General features: G+C 34.9%; 1 protein-coding gene across 1 annotated transcript in view; it reads right to left on the bottom strand.

Moving 5' to 3' along the window:
• AEBP2 (AE binding protein 2) overlaps positions 1 to 23682 on the bottom strand; it is a 63735-nt gene that overhangs the window by 2687 nt on the left and 37366 nt on the right. Inside the window, exons 4-8 of the mRNA XM_008707091.2 lie at positions 14691 to 14877; positions 10581 to 10705; positions 5555 to 5622; positions 2868 to 2981; positions 426 to 452 (exon numbers count right to left, since the gene is read on the bottom strand). Coding sequence (XP_008705313.2) covers positions 426 to 452; positions 2868 to 2981; positions 5555 to 5622; positions 10581 to 10705; positions 14691 to 14877 — 521 coding nt within the window. The remainder of the gene's footprint in view (positions 1 to 425; positions 453 to 2867; positions 2982 to 5554; positions 5623 to 10580; positions 10706 to 14690; positions 14878 to 23682) is intronic.

Here is a 23682-nt window from a genome sequence, read left to right as displayed (position 1 = left end):
CAAGACAAATATCCTTACAGTGCTTTTGGTATTTTTAAGGGCACACGTTGTAATTGTTTTCTTTCCAATATAAACTACTGTAATCGCTAAAGGGGGAAAAAAAAGCAGCTTAAAGCAGCAAGCATGCAAAGCCTTTAAGAAGCTGTTCCACTAAGTTGCCAGAAGAGTGTTTGCTCAGTCTCCCACAGTACCATTCCATGAAAATGTGGATATACAGTAATATATTAATATATTCCACAGAAGAGCCTACTTCATTCACAGAATGTTTACACTAAGCATAAATATTACTCTAAATACTGGATTTAAGAAAAAAAAAAAGGAAAGGGGTTGACTCTAATGTGCAACTTTTACTAAACCCATTGTCAGTGACTAAGACTGCAGGTGTCCCCGCTTGTTTGCTTTTTATGTATTTATTTATTTTTTACCTCTTCAACCTCTTCTGCGGCATTGTTCTAGAAAAAGAGAAAAAGGAGTATTCTTTTATTCAACTGAATCAAAAACACATTAAGTATTTCAAAAGAGACATTTTTAAAAGCATTAAATAAGGTATAGGCAATGTGATAATCATTGATCATTAAAATTTATTTCCAAAGCATTCACACTTTAATGGATGCAAACTCAGTTACATTAATACAGCTTTTTAATAAACCCTTTTCATATAACCTAATATGATCATAAAAGAGATTCTTATGCTTAATGCATGCAATTTAACCAACTAGAGCTTCAAAACGGATGCTTAAATCTTAAATAAATATGTTTTTAGTTTCATTTTGAAGTTAATATATTTTTGGAAGGTTTGTCATGCTTTGAGATGTGTATAAGCTACAAAATAATTCTCCTAAAACAAGTTAGAACAATTGCTTTTTTACTTAATTTCACAAGGTTTCCAAATAAAAATCCAGCCCTTGCTCACACGTTACACCACAGCAAATGTAGCCAGTTCTATTAATCTGTACTGCTTTAGGAGAGACTCAATTCTAATTTCCGGAACAGTAGAAGCATGAAAGTTTAGACTCAAAACTAAATGTTAAGACCAGGGCAGGGATTGGAGGAGGGGGGTGAAATACAGTTAAAGAAAATGAACTCCATAGATGCATTTAATATATCTTAAGAACATGTTCATTAACCGAAAATGAAATCAACAAGAACTGTAGACAAACACTTTTGAAAACATGCAATGCAATTCCTACACTCTTTTGGACAGCAGTTCTGCACCTCAATGTTTTTTAAGTCACTAAAAACATTCACTAAAATGTCTAATTTGCTTCCTTATACACAAGAATTACAAAAATTAGCTGGTCTGTGAAAAAGGAAGACCCTTGGGGGGGGGCGGGTAGAATGAAGGGCAGAACACAGAAGTCAGTCTGAATCTTGTAATTAAGATTCATGCCCCTTTGTCAACCCTCTGTCTAACGGATGTTTACAGCCAGTTCTAATAGCAGGGTAGTTTTCCCAAAATATCATTCTTTTAGAATGCTAATTTTAATTACTCCCTTCAAAGAGTAAGCAGAAATAAACCCTACATTAAGAATCAGTAAATAAAGAATATTCAATTATTTTTCTTATAAAGGAAAGGTAAATTGTGACTTTCCCATATTTTTGGTAGTGGATTTCCCTCAATCTTCTCCTTTAAGGTAATTTCACTGTTTACTACGCTAGTTAATCTCTTGATAACATAGTTCATCCCACAAAAAATAAGTTTTTATGGTACTTATTCTTAGCACCTTCATCAGAAGATGTTTAAAATAAATTTCGGGGGAGTAAGGAAAACTCAAAAGAGTCTCAGTGTTTCTCCATGGTTAAGGTCCATTATGTTAGAATTTTATTCTCAGAAGATATCTTCAATTACAAGAAATCCTATTATACTAATAACATTCCAAAAAGTTGAGACATAGAATGAACAGAACCTTCAAAGTGTTTAACTGCTTCAGAATTTGGTGTAGGACACAGTCTCTTTATGATAGCTAAAATTCACATTTGGGATTATCAATTATTATATGCTATCTTATTCTTATTCTATTCCTATTCCTATGCAAAATACATATCAAATTAAAATTGATTTTAAAAACAGAGAAAGTTTGCTCACGAAGAGTGCTTTTTAAGCAATTTCACCACTTTCTGATCACCCTAGGATATGTCATTTGGACGGAGGCAGTAAAAAGAGTTCAGTCATATACTATCTGTGTAACCCTGGGCAAGCTATTTAAACTCTTGCCTCAGTTTTCCAATCTGTAAAACAGAGATAGTAACACCTACTTCACAGGCTGCTGTGAGGATGAAGTGTATGTAAAGCACCTAGCAAAGTGACTCAGCACATAGTCAGAAATGTTGGTCTCTTCTCCTTCCCCCCCTATACCTTCATAAGCACAGCACACTAAAACAAAGGTCAGATCAGAAAATTATTAGCAATGTGAACACTGAGCCACCTCTTAAAAACAAACACAACAATATTTAAACTGCTCTTCTAAAAAGTTTGGGTGGAGTATAATTTAAATTCAACCAATTTGATTCACCAATTTAATTTTAGGGCACATGGGATATATTCCCAGACCCACAAAAGTATGATATTATAAAAAGAATTACATACTTAAACAAAAGGCATTTATTTTCAAAATGCTATATATATTACAATCTAAGCTATGTAAAATAAATCTGGAATTATAACTTTACCAAAACATTATCTTTCTGGATCCTACAACTTTATAAACATTTGTGATGGAATTTGCATATACAAAGCTCCAGAAAGCGAACTATGCTTGGTACTGAAATTCAGTACTTAAAAATAAGTCCTAACCTTATATCCAAAATTTAGGGAGATTTAAGATTACAATTCTAGAAGCAGAAGAGCAAATCAAGAATTAAATTACCTGTATATGTTTGGATCCAAAAGCAAGGCAGTATCTTTGGGTAGCTTTGATAAATGAACTACTTTAGTTTTTAATTGATGTCGTTCACTTTCATTCACCCACACGTCAGGCAGACTATGAAGTAAAAAAGAAGTCATAAATGAAATAACGTTAATCTTAAACTTACTCTTCATATAACTTCACATTACCCAGACTCTTCTGGTAGTGTAACTGAGCCACCTAGGTTAACAAGCTTTTCAGGAGCTAAGGAACATCAATGGGATGCAGAGTCTCAGCTAAAAAATGGCAGGGAAATTTCAGGAATGAATTTGGGAATGAGTTAGGAATTTTTGGTGACAAACCGAATCAAGCTTAGAAACATGCATTATAAAACACTGTCTTTTAATTCACTGAGTAAAATTCATACTTGAGCTTGACTTGATGACAATTTGACAATGAGCTTTTTCTTCTTTTTTTACTGAAGTACAGTTGACTTCCAATACTATGTTAGTTTCAGGTGTACTACATAGTAATTCAACAATTACAGGCATTACTCTGTCACTGTATCACGTTATCATAATACTCACTATATTCTTTATGTTGACACCAAGTTTTTTAATGAAGAAATAAGTAAACACCCCACTAGATTAACCCCATTTAAAAAAAAATGCACATGTGATCAAATCCTGAATTCAGAGAAATTTAATCCTACCAGGAAATTAAAATAAAAGCAATTTGGTATTTGGACTGATCAATTTCCAAAATATTAAGAATACACATATATTTTAATATATCTTAAAGGAACTATGTTTATAACCTTAACATAAAAGAGCTCCTACAAATCAGTATGAAAACAGGTGAATACTTATTGGGGAAAAAGGGACAGGGGAGACAAAGGACACAAACCAATTCACCAAAGATTAAAAAGTTTAAAAATTATCTTATTTGTAATCATAGAAATACAAAATGTAAGAGTGATAATAATCAATGTGTTAATAGTAAGCCAGAGAAGTAAGCTCTCTAATGTAGTAGGTCGGATTATAATTGGCACAAACTTTCAGGAAGACAATACATGACAATACATATCGAAAACCGTAACACTCTGCAGTTTGTGTATTGAATTTAATAGCTCTTAACAGAAAAATGGGTAACTTTAATGTTTCAGAAAAAGGAGCTCATTAAATAAATTTTACAGATTTACACAGCCATTTCAAAATATTTTACAGTAGCATTTCTACAAAACGTGGGGGGGGGGAAGGAGGAAAGTGGTAGAAAATATGTTCTACTTGTTAATGGCAGTTTGATAGTCACAGGATTAAAAAAAAAAGCTAGATGTCTTTACTAACATGTTAGCGCATGTATTGTAAACTCCCAAATCTATTTAAGAACTCTTAATTCATGGGGCACTGGTGATTCAGTACGTTAAGCATCTGACTCTTGATTTTGGCTCAGATCATGATCTCAGGGTTGTGAGATCAAGCCCCACTTTGGGCTCCACACCTAAGGTGTAGCTTGCTTAAGATTCTCTCTCTCCCTCTGTCCTTCTTCCCAACCCCTCTCTCCCTTAAAAAAACAAAAAAAAGAAAAGAAAAGAAAAAAAGAATAAGAGCTCTTAATTCACATCACATTCATTAACATCTCCTTGGAATGAGAAACAATATTATAGAAAAATATTTAATAACAGGGCGCCTGGCTGGCTCAGTCGGTTAAGCATCTGCCTTCAGCTCAAGTCATGATCCCAGGGAGTCTGCTTCCCTCTCTCCCTCTACCCCTTCCTCCCCTGCTCATGCTTTCTCTCTCTCAAATAAATAAATAAAATCTTAAAAAAAAAAAAATTTATAACAAAGACAAATGTTAACCACATACTATTAATTTCTGAAAAACCAAATATACACAATGAGATTCCATCCTATGATACACTTTCATTACCTTTTCTAACAAGAAAAAAAAATTAATGAAAAGATAAAAGGAAAATTAAACACAAAATGTCTAATTAAGGGGCACCTGAGTGGCTCAGCTGATTAACCATCTGCCTTTGGCTCAGGTCATGATCCCAGGACCGTGGGATAGAGCCCCACATCAGGCTCTCGGCTCAGCGGAAAGCCTGCTTCTCCCTCACCTTCTGCCCCTCCCCCAGCTTGAGCTCTCTGTCAAATAAATAAATAAAATCTTTAAAGAAAGAAAGAGAGAGAGAGAGAAAGAGAAGGAAGGAAGGAAGGAAGGAAGGAAGGAAGGAAGGAAGGAAGGAAGGAAGGAAATGTCTAATTAAGGAGCATGTGGGCCAGAAAAACCTAACACTGCTAGAAAACCAGTCACCTGATTTTTCTATAAAATATCAGTGTGTGCTAGAAAGTATTTAGAAATTTTTTAAATAAATGATTCAAACAAAGGCACAACTAAGGCTGCTTGCATACCATCAAAGGGTCACTGAAAAATCCTAAAAGTAATCACACCCTAAAAATGATTAAGAACTGCTACAACAACTTTTATTAAAAACAGTAAAAAAGCTAGTTTTAAAGCTCATAACATGACCCAGGTACTGTAAGAGCTTTCACAGATTATTTTTTAATCCTGAAAAGTCAAAATGTTTTGCAGTTTAATTTCTGTAATTCTTTTATAATATTCAAACCCAATAACAAGTAATTTTTTAGTACAAAATATTAATAAAAATAAGACAGTCTATTCATAATAGTATTCCAAACACTTACATGTCTTCAGGCATCCAATGAAGCAAAAGTTTTATCTTTCCAGAATCCTCTTTTCTCTTAGCTATTACCTAGTAGTGATACAAAAGAGATCATGAAAATGATTTATAGAACATTATTTTAATATATCAATAAAAAGCACTTTTGATCCTAATCAAGAATTTTTAAGTCTTCATATCCTGGACCACATATTACCACAATATTTTGTTCTGACCTTGGAGAAGCTTCGCCTTTGATAATGTATTTTCACAAAAGACAGAGGAAAAAGGAGTTGAAGAAGTTTTGCACTGACAAATACTAGCACCATATTAATTTTATTAAGGGAATGAAAATTCTATTTATTTTAGTATCTATTAACGTCTGAAAAGTAGCTAGACTGCCAACCAAAAATCTGTATTGGTTGGAATATTTTTAAAGAACAAATAAAAGAGTAAAGAAAAAATAACAGCTGAAATGGGAAAAGTCTTTAATTTATGACTAAGATATTTGTTGTTTTTCTATTTGCTGGTTGGTCTGTGTTATTTTAAATGAAACTTTAGCCAGTCAGTGTTTAGGTTCAGTTATAAGGAATCAAAGTTAAATGGTGGATCAACCTGAATAAAAAGACCTACATAATACAAAATGTAAAAAAGGCAACGTACTTGTCATTCATTACCAGATTCTGAAAATTAAGGAAATGCTTAAATAATTGACCAAAACTGTATTTTATAACTCTTACAACTTCCTTATTAACAAAATTAGCACTTTAGTGTTCTCGTAGTCTAAATTTCCATTATTTTTACCAAGTTTAAGCTGCAAACAGCCACCTCAAAATATACTAGAAGTAAGTAAAAACAGCACTTTATACGAAAATAAAATACCTTCTATTCCCATTTTTTAAAAACCAACAGTTAACTACTCTAATTCTAGATTTGGCAATGAGATTAATTTAAGAGCCCAAAGATGGATCTGAAAATGCTGAAATAAAATACCTCTACAAAAAAATAAGACATGAAAACAATGCAAACCAACCAAGCACAGCAAGCCAACTGACTGGTAACTAGGATTCTGCTGACCTCTTCTGGAGAAGGCTCGAAAGAAAATGTTTCAATTAAACAAGTAAGACAAATTAGGCCAACTGCACAGTATGTACCTCATACATACTTTTCTGCAAACTGTTGCATTATCAGTATGGTTGGTTATTTCCTATAATTGCTTATCTGACTTCTAAGAAACTTAAATTTGCAGTTAGTATTGGGATAGTCTGCCTACTGAAAGAAGTGATTTTAACACATTCCACCTCCATCAAAACCTTCCTAGTCATGGAACTAGGGAGGTCCACTGAACCCCTTTCTTATCTGTTGAGTCCAGTGAAGTACGTTTTCCTGCACTGATGTCTCTTCCTTCCACTTTCCTCAGGAAAAAGCACTCCTCAGATTATACTCTACCTTGTGGCTCTTCCCCAGTTCAAGGCATTCATGCCTCCTGATGTGACTTGGGGATGCAAATCACTCCTATTTGCTAGTTTCTTATTGTATGGCAAACATAAACCTCTCAGATATTTTCTACAGCGAAAAAATGTATTTTCACGTTCACAATTTTGACGCAGTGAATTTAAAAAATTTTTTTTTCCAGACTCCTAATATCACCACTGTTTTTAGTTCCTTCATTTTTTTGAACATTATCTATTCCTCCCATGGTGAACCTAAGGATTTCATCACAAGAAGCTACCTTAATGAGAAAGCATGTGAACGTTGGTGCTTCATTTTTTAAAACACAACCTTATTCACCATCATCACCATTATTACTTAACATGTCGAGATACTTGCTCATTACTAAACCATTATTTCATCAGATCTATTGCCCTGTAAAGTCAGTGATAAGCCCCAAACCTCACTCCTTACACTTCTTCTCTATTTATACTTGGTTTCTAGGTGATTGTATCCAGTCTGATTCCTTTAAACACCATTTACATGCTGAAAATGTCCATATTTGTATCTGTAGCCACACCTCTCCTCCAGGCTCAAACTCTTACATCCAACTGGCTAAGTGAAAGAGACAACAGATTCTCTACTGAATGTGTCAAAAATTAAGCTCTTGATATTCTCCTTTCCCCCAATCTGCTCTCCTCAAATCCTCTATTAAATGGCAACTCCATTCTTTTGCCCAGTTGCCCAGGCCAAAAACACCGGAGTCATCTTTTACTTTCACTATCAAACCCGACATATGATCCATCCGTAATTCTGGTCAGTAATACTTTCAAAAGATATCCAGAATCTAACAATTCTTAGCATCTCTACTGTAACCATTCTAGCCTTTCCTCGCCTCAGATACCAGAAAGACTGATCCTCTTTTCCCCATCCTGATCTACATTCTGTTTTCAACACAGAAACCCAAGTGAGCACATTAAAATCCACAGGAGAGGAAAGAGATCAGTGAGTTCTCCAGAGCAGGGGATGGAGAGCAGAGGTAAACTACAAAATTACCTAGAAAACTTTTGAGTGATGGGAATGTTCTATATCTTATCTGTGGCAGCAGTGGTGGTTTCATAGATCAATTGTCAAAACTCATAAAACTGCATACTTTAAAAGGGTGCAGTTTATATTTACTATACCTCAATAAAAATTACGAAAAAAAAATCACATCAGACCATGGCTACTCAAACTTCTTCAACGGCTCCCTATCACACAAAGAATAAAAACCAAACTCTTAGTCCAATAATATTCTCCCCCTATTACTGACTTAACTCCTACTCTCTGCCTTCTCACGTACTTGACATATTTTCAAACATACTTGGCATATTCCTATTTTTCAATTTTATATTTGATTTTCCCTCCAGCTATGATGTTCATCCCCCTAATAACTGAATGGCTCATACCCCCACTTCCTGTAAGTTTTTACAATTTCATTATTTCATCTTGTTTATCATGTCTCTTCTATTAGACATGGTTTACTGTTTTAATGGTTTTGTTCACTGTTGTATCATCAGTACACAGTAGGTGCTCAGTATTTAAGTGAATGAACAAATGAGTACTAATGCACACTTTGGGTCTGGTGACCACATCTTACTTACTGACCTTGGAGAAAAAGAACAATTACAGACCTACCAAATCATAAACCTATGTTATCAAACTTCAAAGGAAGATTTCAGAGGTGCCTGGTGCTCAGTCAATTAAGCATCTGCCTTCAGCTCAGGTGATGATCCCAGGGTCCTGGGATCGAGCCCCGTTTTGGGCTCCCTGCTCAGCAGGGAATCTGTTTCTCCCTCTCCTTCTGCCCCTCCACCCACTTATGCTCTCTCTCTCCCGCAAATAAAATAAAATCTTTAAAAACAACAACAAAGGAGGACTTTAACCATTACTGCTGAACAAGCCCCTGATCTTGCTGAATCCCAACAGAATTCCCAGTACAGCCTTTGTACTTTTAACTTTGTCTTCACAAATTCCAATTTTCCTTTCAACTCTTTCATTCTTATTTAGATAAACTGTATTTCCAATGTTTTTTTTTTAATCCAATGTTCTTTAAAAGAGAATAAATACGGTGCACTTTTCCTCAAACCCAAACTCACATCATGTGCTCCAACCTCAGAAAAGGCTCTCTTGCTTTCTATCTAATCTTTACATTTCTTGCCCTTAATTCTGGCGATCATAATCAAAATTGGGAATTTTTCACTGGAAGTATACATAAAAGAAAAAGTGAAAATGTAATGCAATAGAACCTCAATGTTATAGGAGATGGAAAAAACAGATATTCAAACCAGAAGAGAAACCGGTACCAGTATTGATTTTTTTAGGCAGCTCTTTCTACCCACGGGTCCTGTCCTCATGCTTTAATAAAACCACCTTTTTGCACCTAATAATAATAATAATAATAATAATAATAATAATAATTGATCTTCTGTATTTAATTCTTGTGCATTCTGGTTGATATAAAAAATAAAACCTAAATTCAGTATATTTTATATTTCAACAGTCAAAATTAAACAATCTCTTTCTCCAGGGATTCAAATCACCAAGGTCTGGTCTAAAATTTATCTCTACTAACTTACCTATACCAAAATACACCAATTTAAGGATTACTGGATAATAAAATGGCAAGGGGCATGGGAATAAAGAACAACTCTGTTACCTCCTAGCTAACCAAAAATATTTATTGCTTTTTCAAATTTGACACTTTTCCTATAGTGAACATAGTCAGTTGTTCAATGAATATACAAACTGTCTACTATGTATCAAGACACAATTACAGAAATTTGGGGTATGTCAGTAGAACAAATAAAAGCTCCCTCCTTCACAAATCTTTAATTTAATGGCCATTATCTTATTTCTGTTTAATTCCAACTTCAGATGTGTTTTGGGGGGTGAGGGAGGAGCATGTAAGCACTTAGGGCTATGAGTTAAAAAGAATCTAATATTCTAATTTTACAAATGAGGAAACCAGAAAAGACACCTAGTTTAAGGTTACATACAGCCTGACCTTCAAATGCCTACAAGCCCAAATGTCACCCCAATATTCCTAAATATCTCAAATTAAAGGCTAAAATACTCAATTTAATCATCAAAATGTTGAACTGTGGGAAATACAGTTGATTCTTGAACAATGCAGAGGTTAGGGCTGCCAACCACCCACGCTACTGAAAATGCACATAACTTAAAACAGCCCACTGTTTATCAGAAGCCTTCTCGACAACATAAACAGTCGATTAACATATATTTTATACATTATATGTATTATATACCATATTCTTACAATAAAGTAAACTAGAAGAAAATCATAAGGAAGAAAAATACATTTACAGTACTTCACTGTATTTATTGAAAAATCTGTTAAGTGGACCTGTGCAGTTCAAACCCATGCTGCTTAAGAGTTAACTGTATTTGCTTTATAACCAACAATACATGTAATTTTTAAAGATAGAGCAGAACTTTTTGTGATTTTGTTAAAATATATTTTCTTAGATTTTGAGTTTAGAAATATGATTGTGAAAGTCAAAATACATGTTGTTGCAAACCTACATAGATAATTAAAAAAAACAGTAACAAATACTTACAGTACTATGAAAAACAACACTGTGTCCCTTCCCTAAACTTTCTATATGAGCTGAGAGGTTAAAGCATATGGCTCGATGTCTTATCGCATCCAGTGTTTGTGCATCGAAGAAATCATGTGGTCGTGCTAAAAGTCAATACAAAAAGGTAAAGAATATTTAGAAAAATGTAACAACTTGCCAAGCAGTCAAATAGTCCATTTTCCACAAAAATATGTAATAAGTAAGAAGGATTGAAACAATTAACATAAGAATTTTGCTTTCAGAACTTGGGGTCTAGCTGACAAGAAGGATACACAAAAGCGGACTTCCAACTACTGAGTGAATGTGGGTTAACTGTGCCCACTGGTGTACGAGGTTCTAACCTTAGGCCTTACGATTCCACAGTGCAGCTACCATCTTTTCCGTATAATTTCGTATTTTACTTCAATACCTCTCCTGAGCACCAGTCCTGTATTTTCAACAATATGATGAGTATCTCATCTATCACTGAGATCTAATTCATCACAGCCAAACACATAAAATACAGGTCATGAATATTCTATGTTAACATGTAATCAAAAATTTTCCATATTTGGGGTACCTGCCTGGCTCAGCTGGGAGGAGCACAGGACTCTTGACCTCAGGACTGTGAGTTTAAGCCCCATGTTGGGTATAGAGAGTACTTAAATAAATTAAAAAAAAAATTTTCCCCCAAATTTGACAAACCTGTAATATTATTTTAGAGTTTCTGACAAGAATTTTCTTGATTATAAATAACTCTTCTGGGGCGCCTCAGTGGTGCAGATGGTTGAACATCCAACTTGGTTTTGGCTCAGGCCCTGATCTCAGTGTCCTGAGATGGAGCCCCAAGTCTGCTGGGATTCGCTCTCCCTCTCCCTCTACCCCTCCCATGGTGCTCTCTCTCTCTCTCAGATAAATAAATAAATATTTAAAGGAAAAAAAAAAAACCTCTAACAATAATCTAAGAAAATTATAAATACAGTTTTCAGCATCAATGAGTCTGCCAAAATTCTTTCTAACTCCCAACTCCCCCAGTTATAAGCTGTGTGACTTCACGTAAACTGCCGAATCTACTTAGCCTGCTTCCTTATGTGTGAAATGGAGCTATAGACAATGATTAAGTAAAACAAATGCATATGAAAAATGCCTTAAATCACAAAGCAGTTTATATTAATAAGTTTATACTACTTTTTAAAATAAGCTCACAAACCTGGAGTAAGCAATCTCTTAATAATAACAAAACTATACACTGAAGATTTAATTTGGTAAGAAAATTTTTTAAATTTCTATTTTCATTCCACTAGTATTATTATAATTTTTTTATATCCTATTTTTATTACTAATAAGAATGTTGCTCAAAATAAGGAAAATGAATTTCTAATTTTATAATTGTGGAGCTTACTAATACATGAACATTTTCAAGATCATCTGGAATTAAATTAAATTTTATTGACAATAAATGAAATGGCATGATTTCCTAGTACAGCATATTCTGAATTACGTGTATGCTGATTTACCACACTATTCTGATTTAACTACTATGTGAAGTGGATTTGCCTCTTACTAATCATGGAGTTCTCAGAACATCTCCACAAATCCACCAGAGCTTTTGTGGGAAATGTTTTCACCAGTTGGCACACTCAATAATGTAAGCTAAATAGCTATTTTTTCATTGGACTTTTCTTCAAAAGGAAATAAAGTATCAAGTAATAAACTAGCAGAACCCACAAGACGAGGAATGCAACAGTAAATCAGAAAAAAATATTTGACGTTTATGGGACAAAAAAAAAAAAAAATCAAAAGGAAAAATAAATCCCCTTCCTATTAGATTTGTGGCTACTGGAGGGGAAAAAAAAAGTGTACTCTACTCTGTCCATGCTCTCCAAATATGCTTTTTTCTGAGCAGGATAAGCACTGGGAGAAAACAGAGAAACTAGAACAATAGTCTCCAAAGCAGGTCTGTGTCATGATCCATTAGGATAAGGGAAGAAAATACTATCACTACTTTTGTTTTTCATCTTGATGTTTTTCAATATACCCTTCTTGATAAGTGCTTTATAATGTATCAGCAGCATTACCTGTGTGCGCTATATAAGCATACATGTTGGGACTGGGTGCCCAAGAATTTTCTTTTTAACTGATGAGCCATACAGTCAAAAACCTTTGGAGACCATAAAAATACAAACTCCACTTTCCTGTGGTTCAAAATTATACATATTACCTGATTTCTTTTTGCCCTTTTGGTACAGTATTATGGGTATCTCCCCAAGAATGGTATTATGGCCATGTAAAAGAATATCTTTATTCTTAGGAGTTGCATTCTTGTATGTTGGAATCAGGACAAAAAATGTATGTATGTAAGGGAGACAAAGCAAATGTGACACATTCTCTAAATGAAAGATATACAAGTATTTACTGTACTATTCTTTCTACTTTACTTCCAAGTATGTCAAAATAGAAAAGCTTTAAAATAAATTTTAAAAATTCTATCAAACAGAAAATGACTTAAGCTACAGTTCTACTATTTGTTAATGTACTTTTCACCTAGTTAAGTGAAAATGACCTCTCTGAATTATATGAGAAAGGTACTAGCAAAGTGATCATTTTAGTACACTGCCCCAGACATGTATATTTTTAAGGAAGGAACAGATTGCAATGGCAGTAGCTCTGCCATTCAAATCACAGCACTTAATAGTGGCTGCTCATAGTGAAAGATCTTGGATCTTTTAAAGTTTATATATTCAGGATTATCCTCATTCTCCCCCATAAACAGGAAACAAAAAGGTTTTTTTCACCCATCACAAACCTCCTTTCCCACCACTCTCCCTACATAGCCCATTTTATTAGTTAATATTAGAAAAAACATTCTCAAAAGAGGCCATAGACTTAAGCAGACACCAGTCCCTCCATTTCTAAGTGAGGACTGGATATTGAACCGAACCGTTCTCTTTAAGAGAACTAGCAAACTGTATAGATATTACCAAGCAAATAATGTGAAAAAGTCAGTAAGTTTAAATGATTACTATGTATACACTGAGAAGAAAATAATGAGGCTATTAAGTGGAATAGGTGGGAAAGTTATTCTCAGTTTTGAATACCATAATATATATTTAGCAATTTTCTGTGTGTGATTGCAAGCTACCCAAATCAATACTCAAGTAAAATGAAGAGATGTCATTTGTTTTTATAAATGGAAGGCAAAAGGAAAATGGATCCATAACCTAAATTCAATAGCCAACTTTGGAAAAATACACATTTATTTCAATAAGCAACTTAAGAGTTTAGAAAAGTTTGTCACCTATGATTTGTTCATTTGTCCACTGTAGCTTTGTAGTAACAAAAAAACGTTAACATTTTAGAGACAAACCTTCTCATCTGGATTAGTGTCTGGAATCTCTTCTATACTCTAATCAAATCCCAAGAGAAAGGAGGGTACGGTGCAATCTACTTTTTTCTTTCTAGTTCACCCTTGCAGTGGACTCCCTTTCAATGACAGCTGCAGTCATATTTCTTCATTTAGTACGTATTTAATTAGCCAGCTGACACTAAGAACCAGGGGCAATGCTAGGCTCTGGAGGTTCTAAGTCAAATTCCTGCTCCCCGCATTTATAAGCCTTATCATCTTGTGTTCTATTCTAAATATTAAGGATACATTTCATAATCTGGTAACTAAACACATAACATAGGTGTTAAAATAGACTGAGGTACTGAGACACATGCTGCAAATAGTTTTTGCTATTCACACATACCGCTTTGGAGCAAACTAGTTACTTTTACTTCATTATTACCTTTAACATGTTCAAATTTTCTAAAATACCACACTGCCATATTTTAAATTTTCTTATTTTAAAACAGAATCAAAGGAGCCCTCAAAATTATATACAGATTTTATATTCTAAGGCCGCATATACTTACCCTCCCTTAACTACTAGGATAAAACATACATCACAATGAACTCTCACACTGATACCCAAGGGATCCTATCTGTTTATTACTATTAACAAAAATACACAAGCAGAGTTAAATAACAGTAAAACCTGACTGCATGAATGCCCAAGATATAAACAAAAGCTATCTAATATACATACAGATTTTTAGTGAAACACTTACGTAATGAGCGTCGTCTTTTGTTCTTTAATTTTCTCCTTTTGTTCATCCCAGCTTTAGAAGGAGATTCTTCTTTGGCCTTTGGCTGGCTAGAAACTTTTGAGGAGTTCTGCTGACTGAAGTGTGTGGGTACATGGCGAGCTAGCCCTCCCTGAGAAGCAAAGCTGGCATTGCAGCCACCAACAACACACTAAATAAAAATAAAAAAGGATGTCAGGGATGCCATGTAGGGCACAAGGATAATATGAATGAGTGAATACTTTGTACTTTTGGAAGTAAATCAGTAACACTATAGAACTATTCCAGATAGGAATTATGAGAGACCACTACATCCTTTCTTTTTATAAGTTGCCCAAAATAATACACAGGAAGCAGTGGCAGAGCTGGAAAAGAAAACTCTATAGTTTCACAACTCTCCAGTTTACTGCTCTTGCGCTATACAGAATACAAAAACAGTGAGATATTCTTCCCAGAAAAATTGGGTTTTCAATTAATCACTTTCCTAAGAGAAACAGTAAGTTGTGTCTTTTTAAGATTTTATGTATCTATCTGTCTGTCTGTCTATCTATCTATCTATCTGAGAGCAAGAGAGAGGGAGAAGCAGGCTCCCCGCTGAGCAAGGAGCCGGATGTGGGACTCAATCCCAGGACCCTGGGATCATGACCTGAGCCAAAGACAGACGTTCAACCGACTGAGCCACCCATGTGTCCCAGTAAGTTGTTTTTAAATCAAAGAATTAGATATCCTGGGGTGCCTGGGTGGCTCAGTTGGTAGTGGCTCATGATCTTATGGGTAGTGGGATCAAGATCTATGTCAGCTCCACGCTCAGCGAGGAGTCCGCTTGGGATTCTCTCTCTCGCTCTCCCTCTCCTGCCCCCCCCACACGCTCACTCTCTCTAAAATAAATAAATAAAATAAATAAATAAAGCTTAGGGAAAAAAAAAAAGAATTAGATATCCTAACAATTACTTAGGACTCCTAGATTTTTTAAATTATTTTTATCTTAATGATATATACTACTTCAAGACCTTCAGCAGCCTCCCTACTGTTCTACACTGTTATGACAGATACGGAAGATATACAATGATACCGACTTTTAAACTACTAGATCCAGCTGCTCAGAGAAGACTTATGCCCAGGGTTGGTCGTATGCAACTCTCTATAAGTTCCATTAAATACTGCCTCTTCAGCCTTCTACACTTGCCAGATTGAGAAAACAAAAGGTCAACTACCCAAGTCACCTGGCAGAGCTGTTACTCCCATAAAGAATGCAGAATGTTTGAATATCACTAAAATTATAATACACAAATTAACTATAGTACAAGCATGTGACTTCTAACAAATAAATGTTACTAATTAAAACAACACCATTTTCAAAATGATCCCCAAACAGCAAAATCCACGGCTGGATTTCTGGTGGCTTTTCTAGTAGTACCTCATCCAATTTACTTAGTTTCTGACAACCAACCTCCAAGCATGCAAATCTGTCATGTTGAATACCAAATAAATCCATCACATTAGTCCTAGATGCTTCAACTTATATTAGAGTTTATCTAGATAATACCACAAAAACTCTATGTTTCCAGGCTCTTTCTTTCAATGCAGGCACCTTTACCATTTTAAACTTCTAAAAACACAATACAACTCTGTTAGCAGAGATCATACCTTTATTCACAAAGTCCCTCTAAATCTACCCAACTTTAAAAAAGTTCATCTTCCTTTGAGGATATCCTAACACTTTCACTGCTTATCTAGTTACTTATCCAAATTCATCCTTTCTCCATGCACTCAGAAGGCAAGAACATACTTTTATGAATATATACATGTACATATATACATGTATGTGTGTATACATATCCAGAGGCACCTTATGAATCATAGCTATTTCTAAATAAATCTGAAGAACTAAACTACTTACAGATTCTGATAAAACTGATGCTGGCTGAAACATTTCACAGCTAGCTCCTTATACAGTGCCATTCATAATTAGTCTATTTATTTTGATAGACAAGAGACTTTTTATGGGCTCTAAGGGTACTCAGCATTACTAATAAAAATCTTTGCCCACTCTAAGGTGCACACTAAGAGGCAGAGGAATGAGTCAAGGTTATGATTCAAGGTTTTCAAACATTTATCTATTCTATGTACTATTTAAGATGCTAAGTATAAGGATAAATACTTATACTTAAGTTCCCACCCTTAAAGAGCTTACATGTGGTCAGCAGACTTATGAAATGACAACTTCAAGGAACTACATTCAGGGGTAAGGGACAGAAAGGTATCGGAACCCTGAAGAGGAGCAATCAGCCATATCCAGTCCTTTAAAATTAATATTTCATTTAATTCTTACAATGACCCTATCAGTAGTGTGGCCCTCAGAGAGCCTGCATCAAGAATGTTCAACTACAGATTCTGACAATGAGAAGTTTAGAATCTAATGGTTACTGAATTCTCAGAATTTAAAACTTTACTACGTATATTTTGAGTGCCAAGAAAAAACGCTTTAAAAAATTTCCATCTCCTATAGATTACCAACTGAATGACACTGTCCACTACAAAAGCCACTAGCCAAATGTTGCTACTTAACACTTTAAGACTACTGTGACCAAGAAACAAAACATTAATTTTATTTAATTAACTGAGGTGAAATTCATATAACATGCCATTTTAAACTGTACAATTCAGTGGTCTTTAGTGCATTCACAATGTTGTATAACCATCAGCTAGCTAGCTCCACATCCTTGTCAACACTTGTTATTTTCAGTTTATTTTATTAAAATCATCCTAGTTGAGTACGAAGTAATAACTCATTATGGTTTTTATTTGTGTTTCCTTAATAACCGTTTAATTAAAAAAAAAAGTAATGTCTTTTACTATAACAATAAGACCAGCCCTTCCATTTTAATTTTCAATTGAATACCTGATACTCAATTTCACTATTGAAAAACTTTTAAGTGTATTTGGAAGAGTTTGGTAAGTGAATCTACCTCTCCAACTGCAAATTTTGTGAGATCTAAATAAAGATAAAATGTTTAGCATCTGAATTGAGAATGCTTAAGTAGAATTACCCTAATGGGTTAGTTTCACACTGTCCAATACATTTTAGGCATTGGACACACACAGTTAGTGAACTCTTGAAATGTGGCTATTCCAAACTGAAAAGAATTCTAAGTATAAAATACACACTGGGGGCGCCTGGGTGGCTTGTCGGTTAAGTATTTGCCTTCAGCTCAGGTCAGGATCCCGGGGTCCTGGGATCAACTCCCTGCTCAGCGGGAAGTCTGCTTCTCCCTCTCCCTTTGCCCCTCCCCCTAGCTTGTGCGCACCCGCACTTCTGTGTGCTCTCGCGCTCTCTCTCTCAAATAAATAAAATCTTTTTTAAAAAATAAAATAATAAAATACACAATGAATTTTGAAGATTTGGTACCCAGAAAAGCAAAAAATTTCATTAACTTTGTACACTGCTAACATGTTGAAATAATAATATAATGGATTAGATCAAAGATACTGTTTAAACTCTTTTCATTTCATTTTAATGAAGCACTGAAAAATTTTAAATGATACATTTGCTTCACACATATTTCTATTATACAATACCACCACAGAATAAAGCCATACGGTATTTATTTTTCTCACTTTTCAATTTTAGAAGATATCATCCCTGTATTTCCTAACACCTATTTAAAAACACACATTGTCCTTTGTGGCCCTTGTGTCAGATGATTTAAGGAATACAATAAAATAAGACAATCTTTGCCCTGGAATTCCCAGTTTAATATTAGTTATTCAAACAAATGTGTTGAAAAATTCCGTATTTCAAATTTTAGTATAGCTACCTGACTACAATTAAGGCAGAGATGACAGTTCAGATTCAAGTCCTCAGGTTTAAATTCAGAAGGACTTTGTGATATAACTCCACCCAGGAATACCCTTAATTGTAAGAGTCCCAGTACGCTAGCAGATTCATTTTATCCCAGGATCCTTCAATACTGCAACGAATAGGCCCTGATAGCATCTAGAACTGAATAAATATCACAAGTGTATTTTAATCAGTGATGCTTCAATGTTCTGGAAATTAATAACGAGAATTCTAATACAAAAGTTTTATCTTTGATTTTAATCATTCATCCATCAAGAATCATTAACAAATCTAAAAAAGAAAACACAAAAGTACAATGAGAATTCAGAATGAGAGAAGTACTTAAAAAAAAAAAAACAAAAAAATTTTTTTTAACATTTCACTTAAATACAAATTCTTTTACCCTAGAAAATAATTTTAAGCATCATCTAATGAATATTCCACTCATTAGGTATATATCACAGAGAACAAGGTGAGAGACATTTGAGCTATTGCCTCAAATGGCCTTTCATTTCTCTCAACGTGAACATCTCATGGTGCTAAGTGTGATTTTAATGTTCAAATAGTCATGTCTTCACCAACACATACAATGACCCCTGAATTCAAGCCACCACTTTGTTCTCATTTCAACAATCAGGGAAAAATCTGGTTGCTGGACACCAAATGTTTTAAATGATCTATCTCCCAAATCCACTGAAATACTCTATGTATTGTTGGCTACTGTTGTGGTCAAGTAGCTGTTCTAAAATGTGAAACATGGAATCGCTGGTTTTGTTTTTTTCCCTAATGTGTTTGAATGTAGTAATACTGACACTATCTTTGTTAGTACTAAGACTGTCTTATTCATATATTCCCAGAAGTGCTATGAAAATCTAGAAGGGGCTACTGAAACACAACAGAAAACATCAGCTTCACAGAAAATATGGTAGTATTTATTAGCACGTGATCTAAAGAAAAATAAAAATTCCAGATAGAAATGTTGGTTTCTTAGTTGTGACAAATGTACCACAGTAATATGAGGTAACACCCAGGGAAACAAAGTAGGTGAAGGTATATGGATACCCTCTGTACTATCTTTTCTTTGCAACTTACTTTTCTGTAAATCTAAAATTTTTCCAAAATAAAAAACTTTTAAAAATTCCAAGCAGAGGCACTTGGGTGACTAAGTTGGTTAAGCATCTGACTTCGGCTCAGGTCATGATCCCAGGTTCCTGGCATGGAGCCCTGCATCGGGATTCCTGCTCAGCAGGAAGTCTGCTTGTCCCCCTGGCCCTCACCCCCACTCATGCTCATGCTGTCTCTCAAATAAATAAATAAAATCTTAAAAAAAAAATTCCAGGCAGAAAGCACAGACTGTACAGAACATTACAATAAACGTGATCCATTTGAGAACTACAAGTAGTATATAGTATAGCTAGAACATTATAGTAAGGGAATTAATGAGTAAAGCAGGTAAATACCAGATATGAAGACCCTATTATGCATCATGCTAAGAAACACGGATTTTAATTTGGAGAGAGTGAGGAGTTACCATGTATTTAAAACTGAGTGACTAGGGATTCCTCAGTGGCTCAGTCGGTTAAGCGTCTAGCCTCCGGCTCAAGTCACGATCCTGGGGATCCTGGGATTGAGCCCTACAGCAGGCTCCCTCCTTAGCAGGGAGTCTGCTTGTCCCTCTCCCTTTGTCCCTTCCCCCGCTCATGTGCACTCAGCTCTAATAAATAAATAAAATGTTAAAAAACAAAAACAAAAAAAACCCTGAGGGACTAATAGAACCATAGAAGATAAACTGGTGATAAAAGGGTAGGGAGAGAAGTAGTCATATTCAAAATAAACTAAGGGTCAAACTGACAGGATTTGCTAATGCATTTATGCGAGTACAGGAGAAGTTCTTTAAGAGAGGAATCAAGAATGATGCAGGGCTCTTAAAGCCAGAGCCCTTGATGATCTTACTATTTACTGAGTCTACAGTAGAACCATGTCTGAAATTAAAATCCTCAAGATTTCCTACATGTTGAGTTCAAAATACTCTACTAGACATTCAAGCCAAATATTCCATTCTGGAATCCAAAGGGAATATTGTCAGGGCTAGAGATAAACCTCAGAGAGTAATCAGAATAGAAATAGTATTTAAAACCAAAGGACACCTAGGGTGAGAACTTTAAGAAAAGAGAGCACCCTCCAACATTTAGAAGTTAGGTGGAGCAGAAGCCAGCAAAGGTGACTAGACAGAGCAGCCAATGAGTTTGGAAACAGGGGTGGGAAGGACAAAGAACAGGCAAGTGTGGTATCAAGGAGGCCTAGAAAAGAAAGTTTACGTCAATAAAAACAAGATCCCAAATGCAACAAGCACACAGTACACACACCATAGCTCTTTTTCCTTCTATTTTTTTTCCCTTGTCGAAGACCATTGAACTGGTAGTCGCATTTACCATAGCAATGCTATTTAGTACAGGGTACCCCACAAGAGAAATACCTTGTAGAACAGTGGTTCTTAAGCCTAGGTGCACATCCAAGTCACCCAATTTTTTTCATTATAGAAAAATGCCTGGGTGCATGACCCAGATTCTAATTTAATTGGTCACAGATGCAACTCAAGTACAGGATTTGGACACCCAGTGGCACAGTTCATATAATAAAGGAAGAACTATTTGATTCTTACCAGCTTTTTAAATAATGAGATCCCAATCATCCCCCAACAGTGACCAATTAGTTTTTCTTTTGGGGGAAGAAAGGGAATCATTTTTTGTCTTCTAGAATCATGATGAGCACTGTAGTTATTATCCTTATTTGTAGTCAAATATTACCATGTTTGGTAGGCGGGAGCATCCTGAACCCTGGGTGCCAAGGCTAGGGAACATGAGAGCTTCAAATACACAGACACACAAACATACAAAATGTCAAAGACAAATTAAAGAAAGATTCAAAAGATTGGGGAGGCCTGGGTGGCTCAGTTGGTTAAGCAACCACCTTCGGCTCAGTCATGATCAAGTCTCACATCAGGCTCCTTTGTCCAGCAGGGAGCCAGCTTCTCCCTCTGCCTGCCGCTCCCCCTATTTGTGCGCTCTTGCTCTCTCTGACAAATAAATCTTAAAAAAAAAAAAAGACAATCAAAAGGTTCTTACAAAAAAAAAAGATGTATATATGAGGTGATGGATGTGTTAATTTAGATGGAGAAAATCCTTTCACAACTGTATACATATATCAAATCATCATGATGTATAATTTAAATACCTTACAATTTTGTCAATTATACCACAAAAAGCTGGTGGTGGGGGGGAGGGAAGCAAATGATTTAAAAATTATCAGCATTGGAGCTGGCAGGGTGGGCCAGGGCTCAGGCAGAATGAATGAATGAATGAATGAATGAATGAGATTATCAGCATTAACTGCCACTACAAAACAGGTCATAAAGGAATAAGAGAAGGAAACTATTTCATCACCCATCACAGTGAATGATGCAATAAGAGTATCATTCACTATATAACAAATTACCAGACTTAGCCTGTGTGCACAACCATATGGATATCATAGTTTAAGTCTGGTTTGATAAAATTTCTTTTTTCTTTATCAACAATTTAGGCTAGTGTCTTGACTCCAAAACACCTAAAAAGATAGGCTATTTTATGTACCACCCTTGAAAGAAAGTCTGAGTTTTTCAAGCACTACTCCAACACAATGAGAAGTTATTCAAATATGTCAATACTATGAACGGAATCAACCATGATGAGCTATGGAAGACTAGCTGCTGAGGAAAAGTTATAATAAATAAATTAACCCAAGACAAGTAAATGACTATACTATGTTCAAAGTAAACAGAAATAGTGGAGTAAGGGAGAACTATATGTGCAAAGTGAAAGTACATATTAATAAGATTATCTAATAAAAAGTACAACTATGTAATTTCTAACATATACAAATCTACCAAGATAAACCACTGCCTCATTAGCAATAAAGTAAGGAAATCAAAACAATCACCACACACGTTGTATATAACTACTTTTTCTTTTCTTCGGTTAAGTAATATATGTATTTCTAAGCATGGTAGGGTTAAAGCCGCTTAGCTATTTAGAGCTTAACACCAGATAACTAACAAGAATCAAAATTAAAATTGAAAAGGGAAAAAAAAAAAAAGACCAAGAATAGTTTAAAATAGTCCCATACCCTACTACTGTGAACGCATGTAATTTTTTTTCTTTTAAAGATTTTAAGTAATCTCTATTCCCAATGTGGAGCTCCAATTTACAACCCCAAGATCAAGAGTCCCACACCCTCTACTGACTGAGCCAGCCAGGCATCCCAAAACATGTAATGTTTTCTAAACCCTTAATAATTAAAATGTTTCACTACATTTAACAAAATGGCAGCAGCAACTCCCCTTCCTACAAACCCTAAACGTATATATAAGACAGAGGTATACATACATGACGAAGTGAAGATAAGGGTGGGGAAATCTTATCTAGGAATAATCTTTGCACTTTAATTATCAAAGATAAATATTATAAAAACCCTTCACAAAGAAGCTGTATTTTTAGGAGTATGCTGATTTTATAAAACCAAAATTTCATAATGAGCTATAACATGATCAGTTATTTTCATATGATACATATGAAAGCAAATTCCACCTTCATCAAGTGATCTAGGTAACATCATCTATGACAGAACAAATTGTCATCAGGTATCCCTTAAAGTCGTAAACTGAGAATTTTGTTCTATTTTCTCCAAAAATGCATAAACCAAATCTGGTCATTACAAAAACACCAAACAAGCACAAAATGGGGAATATACAAAATAAAAGGTTTATACTCTTCAAAACTATCGGTGACATGACAGAAAAAGGCTGTCAATAGCTAATAGCATCGATGTTAAATTTCTGGGTCTTGATAATTATTCTAAGGTTATGTAAATGAATATCTTTTTTCTTAGGAAATGCACACACTGAAGTATTTAGGGATTCTGTTCCTCTCAAATGTTTTCCAAAAAATGTGCCCGCGTGTGCGTGTGCGTGTGTCTGTAGGTGGGTAGGAAAGGAGAAAGAGGGAGAGATGGGGGTAAGAAGGAAGACAGATGGAGAGACAAATGATGGACGGATAGATGCATATAGAGCAAATGTAGCAAAATGATAGTTGGTGAATC

This window comes from Ursus maritimus, unplaced genomic scaffold, assembly GCF_017311325.1.
Source record: "Ursus maritimus isolate PB19 unplaced genomic scaffold, ASM1731132v1 scaffold_26, whole genome shotgun sequence".
Lineage (NCBI taxonomy): Eukaryota > Metazoa > Chordata > Mammalia > Carnivora > Ursidae > Ursus > Ursus maritimus.
The sequence above is the reverse complement of the archived record's forward strand: the minus strand, read 5'-3'. Positions and strand labels throughout refer to the sequence as shown.